The sequence below is a fragment of the Eubalaena glacialis genome, chromosome 18, assembly GCF_028564815.1.
Source record: "Eubalaena glacialis isolate mEubGla1 chromosome 18, mEubGla1.1.hap2.+ XY, whole genome shotgun sequence".
NCBI classification, from domain to species: Eukaryota; Metazoa; Chordata; class Mammalia; order Artiodactyla; family Balaenidae; genus Eubalaena; species Eubalaena glacialis.
In genome coordinates, this window is record NC_083733.1 from 28339709 (window position 1) to 28358000 (window position 18292).

The following is an 18292-nucleotide window of genomic DNA, read 5'->3' on the forward strand; positions in this document are numbered from 1 at the left end:
TGATTTCCCAAAGGTCCCTGAGGAAATCACGGCTCCCTGCAGTCCTGCAGCCCTTTCAGGAGAAGTGAAGGTGTCCCTCGAGGATATTTCAGCTGGCTTTTAGTGGCCACGGAATCAGAAGAGGCATTGGAAGCCTAGGATACAGATGTCCCTCGCTTGCTCCCACCAGATAAACACCGGCTCCTGAGCTTACCAGGCACCTGGAGCTAGGAACCTGCCTGGCGTACCAGCCAGGTCTAGCAGGCCACTGGTAAGAATTGCTGACCTGGGAGAGTAGGTTGAGATGTCCGACTGCCCAGTTTCATTGGAGGGGAAGGACAAATTCAGCAGCAGGTTGAGAAGACTGCCTCGTAGAGTCACGGGAAGACATTCAATGCAGTGGAACAAGTGTGGGCTCTGTGGAATTGGCCAGACCTGGAGCTAAATTCTGGCTCTGCCTCTAATAGATTCGATTAGCCTCTCTGCTTGTTTCCTCATCTCTGAAATGGTCACAGGCAGGGGCTGGTGGAAAGGTTCAAGATTATGCCTGTAATGTGCTTAATAGGGAGCTGGAAACCTAGTGCTTAATATGAATGTTAGTTGTTGGTTGCACATGAGCCTGTGGCAGAGGGGCTGACTGGAGCTCTAAGGAGGAGGTAGACAAAAGAGAAAGATGTGTTCTTTGGAGGAGAGAAGGGAACAGGCCAGACGGCTGGGGTTTCAGAGATGCGTCGCCTAGCTGGTTTCGTGAGGTTGGGCCCAAGCCCAGGGTGGGGTGTGCGATAGAAACCAACGGCTGCTGCAGGGACAGAAGCAGCCCCGTTTAGCATCCTGAAGCCAGAGAGGCTTTCACATGCTGTAGACCACAGGGTGTACTCCAGTGCCTGGGAGACCTACAGGAGGAGCAAATGGGTGGCAGCGACTGCCACTGCTGTGGTAGGGTAGGGTACATAAGACAGCGTGGACCACGAGGAAGAAGGGTGGGGCACCGTGTGCTGTTGGCTGGGCCAGCATGGGCTCTGCTAGGGCCCAGAAGGCTGGTGAGGGCCCGTGCATTTCATTGCCCCACAGATATTTATTGAGCATGTACAATGTGCCAAGTTCTGTGCCAGTTTAACAGCTGCATTACTGTTTGTGTGGAATGCATGTCCCCAAGTCAAGTGATTATACCAGTTTCACAGGCTTGCTGGGGGGAAGGGGTTTTCATGTTTCCTTTCCCAGATCAGTGAGCCCATCAGGTCCCAGCTGAGGAAGGAGCTGACACAGGGACATCTGAAACTCCTTTATTACCCTGAGTATAACAAGTAGAACACGGTCACAGTATTAAAAAACAGAGCAGGAATTGGGTGCAGGCTACCACACAGTATGCACCGGGGACACATTCCTTTGAGTCTGCAGTTAGTTACTTGGAAAAAGCCAGTTATGATTGTAAAAATTTTATTCTCTTTAATAACAATTCCACTAAAATTATACAAAGTACATTCAATACTTAAGAGTGGCAAGGGTGGGGAGAGGAGGAGAGGAAGCCAGTTTGGCCTGGAAGTATCATCAGTCGACTCCAATAAAGGAAGCCCAGCTGGGCTGGAGGAAGTTGGGGGTGGAGGTCCGGTTGTAGAAAATAAAAATGTGGATCAGTTTAAAAGAAAAAAAAAAAAAAAGGCCACCCACAAGGAAGCAGGGTGAGCGTGCATGTTCCTGGGGAGGGTGGGAGGCCCAGCCGGCATGCTGCTGCTGGGTGAGGGCTGGCACTCAGGCGGGCTCCGAGTTGGTGGGGGGCAGGTTTTTATGCTTGAAATACTGAACAACTTGTTGGGGCAGCTCTGCCAGCACAGCTTTCGCCAAGGTCTCTTTTGCCGCCTGCAGGGTAGGGTGGAGAGAGGAGAGAGAAAGGATCACTGGATGAAGTGGTGAGGGGCACCATGCCCAGGGAGCTGGTACAGAAGGTGTCCCTGGAGGACAAAACCAGAGCAGAGGGCCAGAGCTGTCTAAAACTAGCGTTCCTCAGCCCAGCCCAGGCCTGAAATCCCACCCTTAGCAGTGCTTTCCTTCACATTAACTCTTACCTGAGCACTCGAGGTGCCTGGGAGTAACGTTTCAGGATGAATTTGTCTATGGGAGGCTTTTGGGGGAAGGAGATGGTGGAGGTGAGCTGCACAGCCTACTCATCTGGCAAACATTTCCTGAGCACCTTCTTGGCTGGTATTAAGGGGTTGTGACTGTCTGATTCACTGCTCGGCACCCAGTCACAGGCTGGGCACACCAGGAGCTCGTTCAGTGTCCATGCAGTGCCTGGGTGGCCAACACCCAGCATTTGTCCTCAGGAAGCTCACGCTCCAGAGGAAGGAACTGAACCTGCTCAGGCAAACCCAGAGGGTACTGGGCAGAGATGTGAGCACCAGTGGTTACAAATCGGAATGGCCAGTTCTTGCTGGGACTGGCTCCCAGGACCTGAGCCACAGCACCCGGAGGCTTACAGCTGCGGCAGCTGAAGCCAGGAGGAAAGGTCAGGGACTTGCCCAAGGCTATACAGTGTGCCTCTGGTCAAATGAAAGCTAGGCCCCAGGCTGGCACCTGACAGACTGCTCCCTCTGGGGCTGCCTACGGGCCCAGCTGCAAGGGCAGCAACCAGGAAGCTACTGCCAGCCTCCTTGTAAGCAGACCTGGGTCACCTGCAGATAGGACCAGAGCCACCTCCAGGAGCAAGGGAGGCCACCAGTTCCTCCTAGAGCGGCCCTCAGGGAGAGGAGGCCATCCTAAGATGGGCCTTGTTTTCCACCTGAAGCGAGACGGTTGGCGAGGTGTGATTTCCAGGAAAGCCCCTCACACCTCTGGGCCTTGCTCCCATCTCTTTCTCCTGGAATGCTTTCCCCCACATGGATGACGCCGACTTCTGATTCAGGCTTAGAGGGTAGGTCCTCCAGGAACCCCTGTCCTGGAGCCCCAGTCTGGACTGGGCACTACGCCCTTGAGTTCCGTCAGCTTGCTGAAGCAAGTGCTCACGCAACTGTCATATGGCCTCACCTGGGGGCAGGGCCTCGCATGGCGCCGGGCAGGTAGTAGGCTCTCAGGAGGTGAGTAGTCAACAGAGCTGAGGGTAGAGGAGCCTAGGATTGGGCAGACAATCCCAGTGCCTTCATTCTGGATTATTAACTATGGTTGTTGGGGTCCTGTAAGCGCCTCCTCCCCAGCCCGGGCCCACACTCACGTTGCGGAATTCTCGAAAGGGCACGAACTGCACGATATCGCGGGCTGCCTCCTCCCCTGTGTGGGAGCGCAGCGTGCGGCTGTCCCCGTCCAGGAACTCCATGGCAGCGAAGTCGGCGTTACCCACGCCCACGATGATGATGGACATGGGCAGCTTGGAGGCCTGCACCACGGCGTGCCGCGTCTCCTCCATGTCGCTGATGACACCATCCGTGATGATAAGGAGGATGAAGTATTGCTGCGGAGGGGGTCAACAGGCACTCAGCACAGCCCTCGGCCCCTGGCCACCCTTCCCCTCCGTCCTTTCCCAATCTCCCCAAACCCTCTGACCCCTGGGAGGAAGATGGCTCGTCTCCCCGAGCTGTTGCTGAACCCCAGCCACCTCCCTAGGCAGCCACCTCTCAGTGCTTGGGCCCTGTAGGCCTCTCCTCCGTCACAGCTGGAAGCACAAACTGCTCTCTTCCTCCTGCCCTGTGCAATGTCAGACTCCCCAGCTTGGGAGTTTGAGAGCCCCGGACTCCAGGCCTGGCTCTGACAGTGGCTACACCGTGGGACTCTGGGGAACTGGCTCAATTCGCCGTGCCTCAGTTTCTTCATCTGCAAAGTGGAAGCTCCTGCACCTCTCAAAGAGACCACGCCGGCCATGTGGCAGCAGCTCGGTAATCGACAGCTGCGTCTGTGGCAGAGTGAGGCCCACGGCTGTTGAGGAATATGCATTCTGGCTTGTGGACTCTGGGAGCAGCCTCCCCTTCTCTGCTCCACCTTCACATGAACACCTGTGATGCTGCTCGTTTCCCATTAGCACAGCCGGCCTCACAGACCCCTTGCAGGAGCTAAGCAGACCATCTAGGTCAGTGCTTCTGGGATTGTGGGACTCTGCTGGCAACAAGCAGACCTGGGGGCACACCCCAGACACAGCATCAGTCACAGTGGGAAGGGTATTGGTTTTGCAGTGGTCTTTGAATTCTACAAACTGCACCCAGGAGGAAGTCGCAGTTTGGTGCTCGTGTGTCCCACTTGCTAACCTTCCTTATTAAAAAAGAGAGAAAAGGCAGGAAGCTCAGAGCTCCAGGGACAGCAGTCTCTAGGTAGACTTTGATACCACTGTGCAGCCTGGTGTATTTATTTTTATTGTTACTCTCTATGGCAAGTGATAAGTAACTTTTCCCTTACAGTGGGTTATAGTTTCTTTATAAAATTATTTACATGAAAAAAATACTGAATAATTACTGTAGGTGACAGGTGGCCATAGCATAGACTGTGGAGGTGGGGAGTGAGTGAATGAAGTTCAGGAAATCTCACTGGATGATCTGTGGGCAGAAGCCCCAGCATTCCTAGCTGCCTAAGACCTCATTTTCAACTTGGCTCTGTGCTTAGCACCCTCTGGCCCCTTTTGGGGAACTCAGTTTTCCCCATACATAAGATGAACAGAAAAGCCCTTGTGGTCCTAATGTTCTCTGTCTGGGGCTTCTGCCTTCTCTTCTGATCCTTCTGATTCTCAGGAGAGGAACTGGGGACCCAGACTAGTCAAGGTCATGGAGCTAAAAAGGGAAGAACCAAGCCAGCCCCCAAGACAGCATCTGGCCACCTTCTCGCCCAGCAAAGCCGTCTGCTCCCTGGGAAACATACAGAGACCACAAGTTCAGCCATCTAGGATGCCTTGCTCTCCTGCCTGTCCCCCAAGCACAACCTGAAAGGAATGAACCGTGTGGAGGTACGAATGCCACCATCCTAACCCCCAACCCTCGACAGCAGTAGTCCAACTCCTCCTGAACTGTGCCTTTAAGAGGCCGAAAGCTTGGCTGGCGATGGATACCTGTTGCTATGGAGATGGCAGCCTGAATTCCTGTAGTGGAGGGCTGCTGCTGTCAGTCCCCATTCCTGGGGTTGAGGGGCACCTCATAAGCTCATCCAGACCCTTGTCCCCTCATAGCCCACCATCATCCTAGCCAGCACCCCTTCCTTAAGTGGCCCTCTAACCCCACTTCCATCCCACCAAAAATAGTCCATGGCAGTATCTCTGGGGCACCTAGGCTGGCAGGAGGGAAGGCATTGAGAGGCCTAGCAATGAGGACAGAAAAGAATACTTGGCCTTGGGTGACAGGCCTCACCACTCGGGGTGGGACTGGTCTCCAAGCCCCCTCCAGCTCAGATGGCTATCTCCCACCCTCCTCCCCACATGGCCCTCTTGGCTCTCCCTTTCCACCAGCCACGTGTCTACATTAGGAGACTTGGAGCACACAGGCCAAGGCCTCCCTCACAGCCTTGTAGCCTTCTTCCCCATGGCCTGGGTTCCTGCAGAACAGTAGGCACCAACTGAAAAGGTGAGTCACGGTGATGGTGACCACACATGCTCCATGTCATCCTCACGCTGGGATTCTCCTTTTGGAGGTTGGGGAGACAGGCTGAGAGAGGTTCAGTGACTTGCTCAAGGACTCACAGCCAGGAATGGCACAGTTGAGATTCAAGCCCAAGCCTCAACTCCAAAGTTAGGGCTCTTTCCACAATGGCATCAGTGGCCAGTAGCTGTCTCTCCAATAGTGGGGCCTGGCAGGGAGAAGCGAAGTGCCGCTGAGAAGTCCTAGGCTTCATGCCCATCCCAGGCAAAAATGAGATTGTCCAGGAGCCTCTAAGGTCTACTGCAACCCCAGGGGTCCATGATCCCATCCCCAAGACAGATCAGAGGGGAGGTGGTGGGGGGCGGGGGGCTGTGGAAGGGGAGAAAGAAGGGTGGAATCAGGCAGGAGGAGGTGGGAAGGGCCTCTGCTGTCCCCATGGATAGTCCTGGTCTACCCTACCCCAAGCTTTCCCACCTCCATGCCTTTCCTGGTTTACTTCCTTCTGCCTGGCGTACCCTCCCCAGCCACAGCTCCAAGACCTCTCTGGGTGTCTACTCCTCCATCCCGAGTGAATGCGAAGGCTCCCCCAAGCCCTGAGCTCTGCTTTCGCTGCCAGCGATTACCTCTTGGGGCGGGTTTCTCTGGATACTCCTCTCCCCTCACACCCTAAGAGCTCCTCAGGGCAGCCCCTCCCCTCACACCTCTGCATCTCATGGGCCTGGCACCCTGTGCGGGCTCCACAAACACAGCCAACTGCTGCCAGGTCGAACCCAAACCCCAAATTTCCAACACATTTCAAGGACAGAGTATCTCTAGCATTTACCCAAGAGGTTCTTCAGGTTTCTAGGGCTGTAAATAGCCACTTCCCCTAATGCATTTAACATGTGATTTGATTTATAAGAAACTGACTTGACCACGACAGTTCCAGGCAGAGTCCGGGGAAGCTGCACTCATCCCTAGCTTATTTCTGAGAAGTTGGCTGCTGAGGGCCCTGGGGAGTGGAGGAAAATTTCCAGGGTGCTGGCTGCTTCCCAGTTCCCCCTCCACTATGGCACCAGTTGCCTAGGTAGCCAACCAGCAATGGGCCATGGATGGGAAGGCCCAAGTCATATGGGTCAGAGCAGAGGGAAGGATGAGGCCCCACAGTAGGAGTCCCCTGGTACCACCCGAACCTCTTAATACCTTTCAGTGACTCCCCACTGCCCTTAAGAGAAAATCCAGATTCCTTACTGGCTTCAAAGGCATCTGTGGGAGCTGGCCTACCTTCTCAACCTCATCCACCCCCACCCACCCCTCTTACATCACACTCCTTCCCTTAGTTACGCCACACACCATGCCTCCAAGCCTTTGCCTATGCTGTTCCCTCTGCCCGGGACACTCCACACATGCACATGCACACACACACACACCCTTTATGAGACTAACTCTTAAGCATCCTCCAAGTCTCAGCTTGGACATCACTTTTCCAGGAAGCCTGCCCTGAGCCCTCTGTCTGGGTTAGATGCCACCTTTATAATCCTATAATTCCGTCATCACAGTTTTAATTGGCTGGCATCACAGCTGCTGTTCCTGGCCTGGCTCCCCACAAGACCACAGGCCCTGGAAGGGCAGGGGCCATGGCTTGCGCATCATGGTCTCCCTAGTGCCGCAGAGAAACACACGTGGTAGAGATGAGCTGCGTGAATGAATGGGAGAACACAGGCCTGCCTAGAGAGATGCTTCCACCATCTGCTCTTGATTTCCTGTGCGTGGGTGTGCATGCATGTTCGTGTGTTGGGGACAGGGAGGATGAAGCCACACCAAGTGTTTCCCAAAAAGCAGCTGTACGAAAGCATCAGGTAACGCACAAATTATTTCCTTTTGCGTTAGGCCTACATGGGCTCAGCATCACCAAATGCCAGGTGTCCTAAGAAGATTCATCCGCTCACGTTTATTAGGTGCTATTGTGTGCCAGGCGCTGTGCTGAGCAATTTGGATGCCGAGCTGGTTGAATCCTTGCAGTGCTTCTATTAGGCAGGTACTATTCCATCATCCTCATTGTACAGGTGAGAAAACTGAAGTTCAGAGAGCTTAATAAGCAACCTGCTCTGGGTCACACAGTCAGGAAGTGCGGGAGCTGGGGTTTGAACCAGGTCGATGGGCCTCCAAACCTTGAGGCATCCCCACCTTCAGTGCACGGTGAGATGGACGGAGTAAAGGCAGGAGGTAGAGAATTATCTGTATCTTCTTGAACATCAGAGTAGGAGAGGCCAGTAGAGACTCCTGGCTTGCCTCCTGCAGCCCAGAGATGCTGGCCCAAAGTCACACAGCTGGGGTGGGTGACAGCGCTTCCCCAGGCTGAGGGAGCCGGGGAAGGCTGCCTCCTCAGGTTGGGAGGACCTGGTCATGACGAAAGCGGCTGGGGTATTGTGAGGGTTAGGACTGGTGAGGATTAGGACTTGTTCACAGAAAGGGCCCAGTTCTTCCCTCTGGAGGGCCCTCAGCAGTTGTTCCCCAGAATGCAAAGACACCTTCCTGGTGGTCCCCAAGCCCCTCCAGACTTAGGATCCAGCAGACACAGGCCCCTTCTCCCCAGGACCTCATCTCCTGCCCAGTCCTGCCCCTGCCTGGCAGGTGAAAGAGCCCGAGAGGAACACTGGGCTTCATTCCTGCTCCGCCCCATTTTTTTCCCCTTAAACAAGAATGCAGGCCTTTCTTCCATCCCTCTGAAAGCTGGTTCAGGCAGATAAAAGTCTGGGCGGGACAATGGCCTGGCTGGCAGCAGGCATCCAAATGGTGTGCAAGCTGAGGGGCTGCCCCTCACTCTGCCCTCTCCATCCAATTCTAGCCCAGCACCCCAGGAATTTAAAAAAGCCATTCCCAGGTCCTCCCCAGTTACTGTCCCATTCAGATGGGCTTACTTGTCCCATTTCATAAAGGAAATAGGCTCAGAGCAGGAAGGGACTTGTCTCAGGCCCTCAGCTGCCACCACCAAGGCCAGGACAAGAGCAAGTCACACTCCCTGAAGCAGAAATGACCAGGACCATCTTCCTTCAATCCGACATCGTGCACTGACCTCCCTCCTGTCCATCCCTGGCATCTGCCATTCCCTCTGCCTGGGGCGCTCTTCCCAGAACTCTCTGCCACTCTCTTCCTCATCCTCAGGTCTCTTTGGGTGCCAGCTGTTGTGTTATCACATTTAATCCTAACACCACCTCCTTAAGGTAGGTCCTATTAGTATTCCTATGGTACAAACGAGGCTCAGAGAGGGTAAGTTTTACCTAGGTCACCCAATGAGGGATGGGCAGGGGCTGGATTCAAACCCTGGCAGGCTGACCCCAGGACCCCCTTTCCCACAGACCCTCTGCTGCCTCCCAGACAATCAGACCACCTACTGCTGTCCTGCCCTCCCCAGGCTGGCCCTGGTGTCCTCTTCTCTTTCCCATAACCTCCCCTTCTTTTATCTTTGTCTCCATCTTCAGGAAGGCAACCTCTACCTCCTCAGTGACCGAGCAGGTGCCTCCCTCCTCTGGGCAGTCCCAATGGGACTAGGTCCCTTTCCTTCTGAGAGAGGCCCTGGCTGAGTCACCTCCTCCCAGCTACTCGCACAGCACACAGCACACGACAGGGGCCAACTTAAATCCATCCGTTCCCAGAACACGAGTGTCTGCCACAGCATAGGCCACCAAGTAGATGACGGACAACACACAGACACAGCCTGGCCCTGTCGGGCCGAGAGGCCAACCAGGGAGACACCCAGTAGACAGAAACACGGAGTATGTGAAGGAGATGTTGCCACCGTCATCAGAGTCCAGACGGGAATAAACAGAGAAGGCAGGAGATAGATAGGCTTCAGGTGGGTGGGCAAGGAAGGCTGCAGGGAGGTGGCATTTGAGGGACACTGAGGGATGGGACAGAGCAAGCCAGGGAGAGAGGAGAAGAACCTCCAAGCAGAAGAGACGGCAGAACAAAGGATCTGTTGGGAGACAAGCTTGGTGTCTTTGAGGGATAGGAACAAGGTCAGTGGTGGAATGGTCACAAGTAAAGGAAGGGGTGTGGGGTTCCGGGGAGGAGAGGCCAGGAGGGGGTAGGATCTGATGTGCGCAGTTAAAGGACCCTCTAGCAGGAGCATGGATAGGAGGGGCAAGAGGGGTGAGGGGCGGCCGTGGTGTCCAGTGAGAGATGACAGTGGCCGTGGCAATGGGGAAGCGGGCGAGTTGAGGATAGTATTTTGGAGGCAGAGTGAAAAGGACAGTCAGCAAAGGACTTCAGCACTTGTGCAGCAACCCTTTCCTTCCAGGGGAGGAGGAAGCCCGGACAGGGGCAGAGGCTGTGGCTCGGGGGCCTGGTCAGGTGGGAGTCGGACCCACGTCCCAGCCCGGGCTCCACCACCCTAGGGCCGGGTGCCGGGTTCCCAGACTTGGCTCAGCTCCTCGCGGCAGTAGCCCTGGGGCAGGGGCTGGTGGATGGCGGGCGAGGTGGGCAAGGTGACCCTTGGTGACTCCAGCACTGGCACTGGGCCTGCAGCTGGGTGCAGGGAGAGGACCTGGGATGCAGCTGCCCAGGATGGCCGTTTGCCATATATTCCAGATGCCACACAGCAGCCCTGGCAGCCTCAGGCTTGAGCCTCGTCACTGAGCGCCGGACCCGGGCCAGACGATTCCAAACCCTTCAGCGTGAGGTGGCAGCTGCTCTAATGGGAACTAGGTGGCCCAGAGGGTCAGCCTGAGGGCTGTAGGGACTACAGTCTCCGGGTTTCCCTCTGCCTGGAGGCATGCACCATTAATCACAGCCCCTGTTTCCTACTAAGCACCGAACGAACGGAATTGCTGTCTGTCCTGGAGTCTGTGCTCCAGGAATCCAGAACCAGTCAAGTTGAGCTTCTTCCAACCCCCTTCCCATCCCTGCTGGTAAACTAAGGTGGAGAGGCCGGGGCTCACCTAGGATTTTAGAACAAGGGGAGGCAGAACATCCAGCTCGCCAGCCAGCCCCATGGGTGGGTAGGGTAGGAAGGACAGACCTCCATCTGGTAGGGAAGGCCCAGCCTGTGCCAGCCCTATCCTGCACGTCCACGCCAGTGATCACCTACTCACCATGGCTGTCTGCTGCTGCGTGGCTTGGGCCGCAAACCGGGCCACGTGGTTGACGATAGGAGAGAAATTGGTGGGACCGTAGAAGCGGATGTGGGGCAGGCAAGCCGAATATGCCTGGGCGATGCCGTCCACGCCTGCCTCGGGGAGAAGACTCTGGATCAGCCAGGTTCTCCCTGACCCTGCACCCACTCTCATCCCAATTGCTGCCCACCCCAAATGCCCCTGCCGTGACCAGTCTGGGCCCTGTGGTACTGGAAGCTCCAGAGGGCAGGGCCAGAGTGGTGTAAAGAGCCCTGAACGTGGAGTCTGACCTGAGTTCCAATTCCTGCCTTTACCACTTCTTAGCTGTGGGACCTAGGGGAAGTTATTTAAGCCTGTTTCCTTGTCTGTCAAGGAGACTAGTAATCTACACCCTTGGGAAGCTGGCAGGAGGGTGTCCAGCAGGCTCCTCCCAGAGAAGGGGTGGGCAGAACCTGCAGTGACACTTTGGGGTCACAGGGAGCCACCTGGAGGTCCATTCTGGACACGCTATGGCTTCTCAGGGTTGCTGGGGGAACTGAGATGCTTGCACAGCTCTGCAGACAGTAGGTGCTCTGTAAATAGCCACCGTTACAAGGCTAAGAATACCCCCCTGCCCTGCTGTCCTGTCCAGATGGCCTCTGGCCAGAGATGAGGTTGACCAATCTGAACTTGGATAAAACATCTCTGCAGACCTGCTCCAAACCAGACAGGCCCCAGCAGGAGGACAGGGCCACGCTTTCAGCCAACAGAGGCCCATGGCTTCTGAGTCACAGCATCATCCCCATCGTGGTGACTTGATGCATTTCCCTTCCAAGTACAAACCTGACCCAGCTTCAGGGATTCCCAGGGAAGGTAGATGCTACACCCAAGGCAAGTCCTAGGCTGAAAGCTCTCATGGTGTCAGGAACCACCCTCTTCCATACCCACCTGGGAGCCCCTTCTCTTTCACTGTTTCTTAACTGACTCTGGGAGGCTCAGAAATCCTCTTAGGCCTGGGGCAGGGAGAGCACAGACACCACTTCTGCTGCCTGCCCCTCCCTCTTGCCCAGCACCCCCGCCCAGGCCATGCTCAATCCTTAGGTGCCAAGGCTCCCTGTGGAAGGTGGGGAGAACAGGGTGGGGCAGGACAAGGCTGAGCCCTCCCAGTGAGGGCAGAAGGGAGGTGAGAGGCAGGTGTGTAATTTGCTGCTCTCACCTCCTCCTGGTCTACACAGGGCTTTCTGTCAGCGCTTCCCTTAATTCTCACCTGACCACCCAGTGAGGTGAGCTACCCTGGTATCACACCTCCTTGAGGCAGGTGAGGAGGCAGAGGCCCAGTGGGGTGCAGTGATCTCTCCGAGGTCACACAGCCAGGAAAGGGCAGCAGCTGGCCTTGAATCCAGGGCCACCTGACTCCAAATTCCAGCTTCTCCCCATCTGCCACCCTGAGCAAGTGCGAGGGGAGGGGAGGGGAGAGAAAAGAACAGAAACCCGTACTCCTCCCCCGCGTCTGCCCAGGGAGATGGCCAGGCCTGGCGTAAACCCAGGGCAGATGCAGGTGGGCTTGACACTCACCTGAGCAGAAGGGGTTGGTGGGGTTAAAGTTGATGGCAAACTCGTGGGAGACCTGAAATGCAGAGAAAATGATGAGCTGAAAGCCTCCTGGCCTAAACCTGGGCCCAGGCCCACCTGCTACCAGGCAAGGCTCCCTCTGAGGGAACCTGGCTCTTTGCCACCCTGACCCCAGGTCAAGGCTACTGATACCCCTACATCTGCTTTCACCTCCACTGCTGGGTCTGACCCACAGAGAGGCCCAACCACCCTCACTTCATAACAGAAGAAACAGAACCTTCCACACCACCCCAATCTCTTCCGGGGGGTCAGGGCTGTCTATGCCTCCTCGCCCCACTATAAAAGTCCCTAGGGACTTCCCTGGTGGCGCCGGTGGTTAAGAATCTGCCTGCCAGGGCTTCCCTAGTGGCGCAGTGGTTGAGAATCTGCTTGCCAATGCAGGGGACACGGGTTCGAGCCCTGGTCTGGGAAGATCCCACGTGCCGCGGAGCACCTGGGCCCGTGAGCCGCAATTACTGAGCCTGAGTGTCTGGAGCCTGTGCTCCGCAACAAGAGAGGCCGCGATAGTGAGAAGCCCGCACACCGCGATGAAGAGTGGCCCCCACTTGCCGCAACTACAGAAACCCCTCGCACAGAAACGAAGACCCAACACAGCCATAAATAAATAAATACTTAAAAAAAAGAATCCGCCTGGGGATGCGGGTTCGAGCACTGGTCCGGGAAGATCCCACATGCCGCGGAGCAACTAAGCCCCTGAGCCACAACTACTGAGCCTGCACTCTAGAGCCCGCGAGCCACAACTACTGAGCCCGTGCGCCACAACTACTGAAGCCCACGCGCCTAGAACTCAACAAGAGAAGCCACTGCAATTGGAAGCACGCGCACTGCAACAAAGAGTAGTCCCCGCTCACCGCAACTAGAGAAAGCCCGCAGGCAGCAACGAAGACCCAAAGTGGGGGGTGGGGGATGGGGGTGGGGTGGAAGAGTCCCTGAGTAGGGCGGAGATGCATCTGAGGGTGGCGGGCTCAAGGAGCAGTTGGAGTGCTCCTTCGTCACCTGCTTTCACTGTGGTGGGGCTATAACTAGAGTTCCACTTCTTCGGGCCTTGAGTGCTTTCCCCCATCCTACTAATAAGCACGAGTGCTTGGAAGGGAGCCCACCTTATGCCAGCGAGCCAAACTGGGGCTTAGCTGACAACCCACTTAGAGCTGGGCTGGAGGATCAGGAAGCATAATGGGGCCAGAAGGGCAGGGAATAGAGAGCCCTGTCCCAGTTCCTGCAGACCCAGCCCCTAGCCCGGGGGCATCATCAGAGGCTGATCCTGCATACTCCCAGATGCCGCTGGCCCACAGAGGGACTGATAACTAGACCCCATTCAGGACTGTGGGTCAGACTTTGGTGGCTGCAGAACCTAAGGCCTCAGGAGAGGCCAGAGCTCAGATGGGAGGACCACCCTCCCTCCCTCCCCTGCTGCCTCCGTCAAAACCCCCACTCGGCCCCTTCCCTGTGAACTGTGTGCCACAGTCCATGTTCAGGGCTTTGCTAGCGTCCCCTCACTCCTTCCTCACAACAATCCAACGGAGGAAGGCCTGATATTACTCCCTTTTTCTGATGTAAACCTGAGACAGAGAATGGACCAGAATGTTCCCACATTTACTGAAGGGGAGAGTTGGGACTAGAACTGAGCTCACAGTCCATAAACCCACTAACCCGAGAAGGTGTTCCTCTCCTGAGGAGTTTAAATGGGAGGGTGAAGAGATGCCCACGGGGAAGGGACCCCACCCTCAGAGGCTGGAGGAGCGCTCCAGTCCAGGCGCAAACGATCCCAGGCAGACGCTTTAGCTCCGAGACACTGCAGGGGGCTGCTGGGAGGCCCTACCAAGCCCAGCATCCGCATTTTACAAGTAAACTGACTGAGGCCCAGAGAGGGGAAGCCAGGTGCCGTGGCCACACAGAAGAACAGACCTGAGGCCCAGGCCCCTCAAGCCTGGTAAAGGGGTTGGGCTGCTGACCTTGGGGAGCCCTCCTGGGCCAAGACGGGAAGGACTCAGCAGAGGAATTCACCCCAGCACTGCCCTGTACCTGGCAGCCTGAGGAGAAGACCCCTACCTGTTCAGGGGAATGGGCTTTTCTGTTCTTTGCTCCCTCAGCCCTAAGTGCTTGACATGGAGCCATTCCCCTGATGCCCTTCTTGGGCCCTGTTCCTGCCCAGGGGCCGTCTTCACCCTGTCCCCAGCCCGGGCTCCAGGTGTGGGGGCTGGAGGTCTTTGTTGCCATGGAAACTTCATGAGCCTCTATAGTGACTAAGAGGGGGGGCTTGTACAGAGGGGGCTGAGAGAGGAAAATGGTTGCCAGGGAAACAGCCCTCCCTTGGGCCAACGACTTCCTGCAAAATCAGATTTTAGGAGATTTTAGAGACCAAGGGGGAAAAGCCCCCTCCTCATAGGGACGGATTAATATTCTGTTTTCTCGGCCACCCAAATTCCTCATTCTCCATTTTTTTCCTCTATTAAGGGGAGAGTGGGGTCTGGTGGTCAAGTGGGTGGGGCTGTGGGTGGTTACCCATCTACCCTGGAGGCCTCCCAGGTCATCTACTCCACCCAGCAGCTCCATTTCACAGGCAGAAAAACTGAGGTTCAGAGGGGGCCAAGGAATGCCCAGGTCACACGAGTGAACCACAGCAGAGACGGGACCAGATCCGGGGGACAAGAGTTCACGTTGTCTGTAGCAGCCCAGCCTCGTCCCACACTTGCTGCCCTAGTTTGCCCGAGAAATGCCAGCAAACACGACAAGCTTCCTGGAGGCCACCCCAAGCTGATTAGAGGCCCCTGGGGACTGGCCAGCCACAGGTCTTTGCCCTGGGACTCCCTGCTGCTTTCTGACGATCAATGGTCCTGTTCACCCCACCTGGCCAGGCCCAGCCCATGGTCTTGAGTTAGTTACTTAAGAGGCTGTTCCCTCTGGTCTTGGCAGGGCAGTGGATGGTGACATGGAGGGAGTCGAAGGAATCTCAGAGTGACCATCCCCTCTGAGCCTCAGTTTTCCCATCTATAAAGTGGGGAGAGTCGTAAACTGTGCTCCTCTCCACCCCAGACCTTTGTGCAGGCCTGTCCTTCAGCCTGATCCCTCTCTTCATCTGACTAACTCTGGCTCATTTTGAAAGGCCAATGTTTCCTGAGTCCCTCAGCCACTACCCAGGTCAGGGGTCCTCTTGGGGCTCACCTGGACCAGGCCCAGGGAGGGACTGAGGTCCTGAGGGCCGGCAGCCAAGTGGCACGCTCCTTCTAGCTCCTTCCAACTTCCCACACTCAGAGAACCAACACCTCTGTCTGCTCAGGCCACTGGGCCCCAAATTTACTGTCAACAATCACGTACTGCATGCCTGGAGCCAGACACAGCAAGAAGGAGACCAAGTGCCCTCCCTGAGACAATGAGCAAATCAACACATACAGAGTGACCACAAAGTTCCGGGGCAGGGAGGAGGGGCCCCACGTGCGCACGCTCAAGGTAGTCCTTCTAGAGGAAATGATCTCTCGGCTAAGCAGCAGCAATGGGAAGTCAGCGAAAGGGGGCAAAAGGCCAGTGGAAGACCACATGTAAAGACCCTGAGGTAGGAACGAACAGAAGAAGGTTCATGTGGCACGGCAAGGTGAGTTAGAATGAGAGGGAAGGTAAGGGGCCGGGAGGGGCCAGGCCTGGCCAGCTCCAGCAGCAGGGGGAGGTGGGATAGAGCATCTGCCCTTTCCAAGCCTCGTTCCAGCATCCCTCCTGGCACCACCGGGCACTCCAGCCTGGCCAAGCCCCAGCCTCCCCAGAATTGCCCTGTGACATTTCCAAGGAGGCTTTTGCGCAAGAAAACATCTCATTCAGCCAGAGTTCTTTGAAAGCTGGCTGGTGTCCTAGCAACAAGATCGTGCTGGGCCTGGCTGCACCAGCCCGCCCTGCCCACAGTGGCATCACCATGTCTGCCCAGAGGCCCAGCTGTGGTCCACAGGGTCCTGCCCCCTACCATACAATGGCCAGCAGGCCACAGAGCCACTCCCTGAAATTCTAGGTGAAAACTGCCCTCCCCGGATAGGATGGGAGGGGAACGCTCACTCTGGAAACAGCACGTGGTACAGCAGGGCAGACAAGAGGGGCCACTGGCTGAGACATGTAGATTTAGGAGTCCTCTATGCCCACAGCCCCAGGCTTCTCATCAGAAGGGTAGCACATTCTGAGAATAGACATGAGAGTCCACCTGCCCAGTTGGAATTCAGGCTCCCTGTTTTGAACATAACCTTGGACAAGTCATTGAGTCTCTGTTTTTTCACCTGTAATGGACATTGCCCCTTCTCTCCAACCCTCCAATCTTGCCCACCATCACCCCAGCCAGTCCCCACTCAGCAGCCAGAGTGAACCTTCAAAAATGCCAATACCCCATGTAGACCCACCCATTGCTTGCTGCACAGCTGGCTCCCCACCTCTCCAGCCACATCTCTCTCCATCCTGCCCATCTTTCATGGAGAGTTCATCACACCCACCTTCTTTCAGTTCCTCCAACCACCCTGCTCCCTCTGCCTCCCAGACGTTGCACAGGCTATTCTCTCTGCCCTGAACACTCTACCTGCCACGTCACCACCTCAAGTCACTCTGCAAACTCCTACTCTCCTTTCCCCTCTTGGCTTAGACCTGACCTCCTCCAGGAAGCCTTCCTGATACCCCCAGGCCAGGTTGGGGCCCTCCTCTAGGGACCGCTGCCCCGTTCAGCACTGATGACACTGCCTGTCTTTAGGGCTGCCAGACAGAATACAGGATGCCCAGTTAAATTTGAATTTCAGATAAATAATAGATAATTTTTTAGTATAAGTATGTCCCAGACAATATTTAGGACATACTTAAACAAATTGTTTATATGAAATTCAAACTTAACTGGGTATCCTATATTTTTATTTGCTAAATCTAGCATCTTCCCCACCTGACTGGGGTACCAGGGCACAGATATCATAACTTATTCCTTGTTCTAGCCCCACTGCCTGCGTGACGTTCAGGCTAAGAAATGCGTGTGGGTTTGGGGTAAACGCAGAGAAGGCAGAGTGGCTGGGCCATAGCCCAACCTTTCCAAAGCAGATCCCAGAGAGGCCATACACACAAATCCCACCTCAGCCAAAAGGAAACAGTCTGGCTTCACTTACCTTCCAGTCTGGGGGTAACTGCGCCCCAAAGCCCAGAGCTGGAAACATCTTATCACTAATCAGAGAAAGGAGAAAAAATTACTGTGAGACAACCAGACAGGGGCCTCATCTACCCACGCTCACCCTCCCAACCCCCTACCCAGGGCTGGGCCCACTCTGCCTTGCACACCTCCATGGACAAAAAGAAAAAGCTCACCACCTCTAGAAAAAGCTCTGTTTGAATGATCTATTGAGCCCAAACCCACTTCTGGGTATCTGGTGAATAAGAGGCTTGACCCCCATCTACACCTATGGCAGACATTGCTAATCAACCACAGCACTCCTAACCATGGGCCTGAGTACAGCTAGATCCTTCTCAAACAGGGACCTTGGCAATCACTAAACCACAGTCATGATGCAAGTGAAATGTATTGGCTGTTTCTTGACGTCCCTTTTATGGTTGGGAAAAATTCTAAAATGAGAACACCGGCTTGGCATTCAAGACCCTTCATCATCTAGCCCAAGAGCCTAGTCTCATTTTCTACCTGCCCTCCCTCATTCCCCACTCCCCCAGCCCTGGCCACTGGCTACTCACTGTTTCCCAAACACACAGGGCATCTTCATGCTCCAACTTCAATCCTATTGCACCCCTTCTTGAACTACCTCCCCCCAATCTGTTCCCTGTGGCAAACTCCTACTCATCCTCTAAGGCCCAATTCAAATGGCCCATTCTCTGTGGGTTTCCCTGAGACGCCAGGATGCCTCTCTCTTTGGTGCTCCCATAGATCCTGTCTCACCTGTAAACTGGTCTCTTGGAACCCCAGTGATTTCTTCCCTATCTTCCTCCTCGAATGGGAACTCCCTGAGGGCAGGGACCGTATCTCATTTGTTCATTCATTCAACATGTATTTATTGAAGAATCCTCTGGCTGCTGTGTGGAGGACAAACTGTCAAGGACTAGGGCAGAAGCAGG

General features: G+C 55.5%; 1 protein-coding gene across 4 annotated transcripts in view; it reads right to left on the bottom strand.

Moving 5' to 3' along the window:
* Positions 1–1265: 1265 nt before the first annotated feature.
* Positions 1266–18292, bottom strand: part of CPNE2 (copine 2) — a 54928-nt gene continuing 37901 nt past the window's right edge. For all 4 annotated transcript variants that reach the window (XM_061173991.1, XM_061173993.1, XM_061173992.1 and 1 more), the window contains 5 exons: positions 17341–17395; positions 12170–12221; positions 10595–10728; positions 3185–3421; positions 1266–1836 (listed from right to left, as the gene is read on the bottom strand). In XM_061173991.1, the coding sequence (XP_061029974.1) occupies positions 1729–1836; positions 3185–3421; positions 10595–10728; positions 12170–12221; positions 17341–17395 (586 nt within the window). In that variant the 3' untranslated portion in view covers positions 1266–1728. The remainder of the gene's footprint in view (positions 1837–3184; positions 3422–10594; positions 10729–12169; positions 12222–17340; positions 17396–18292) is intronic.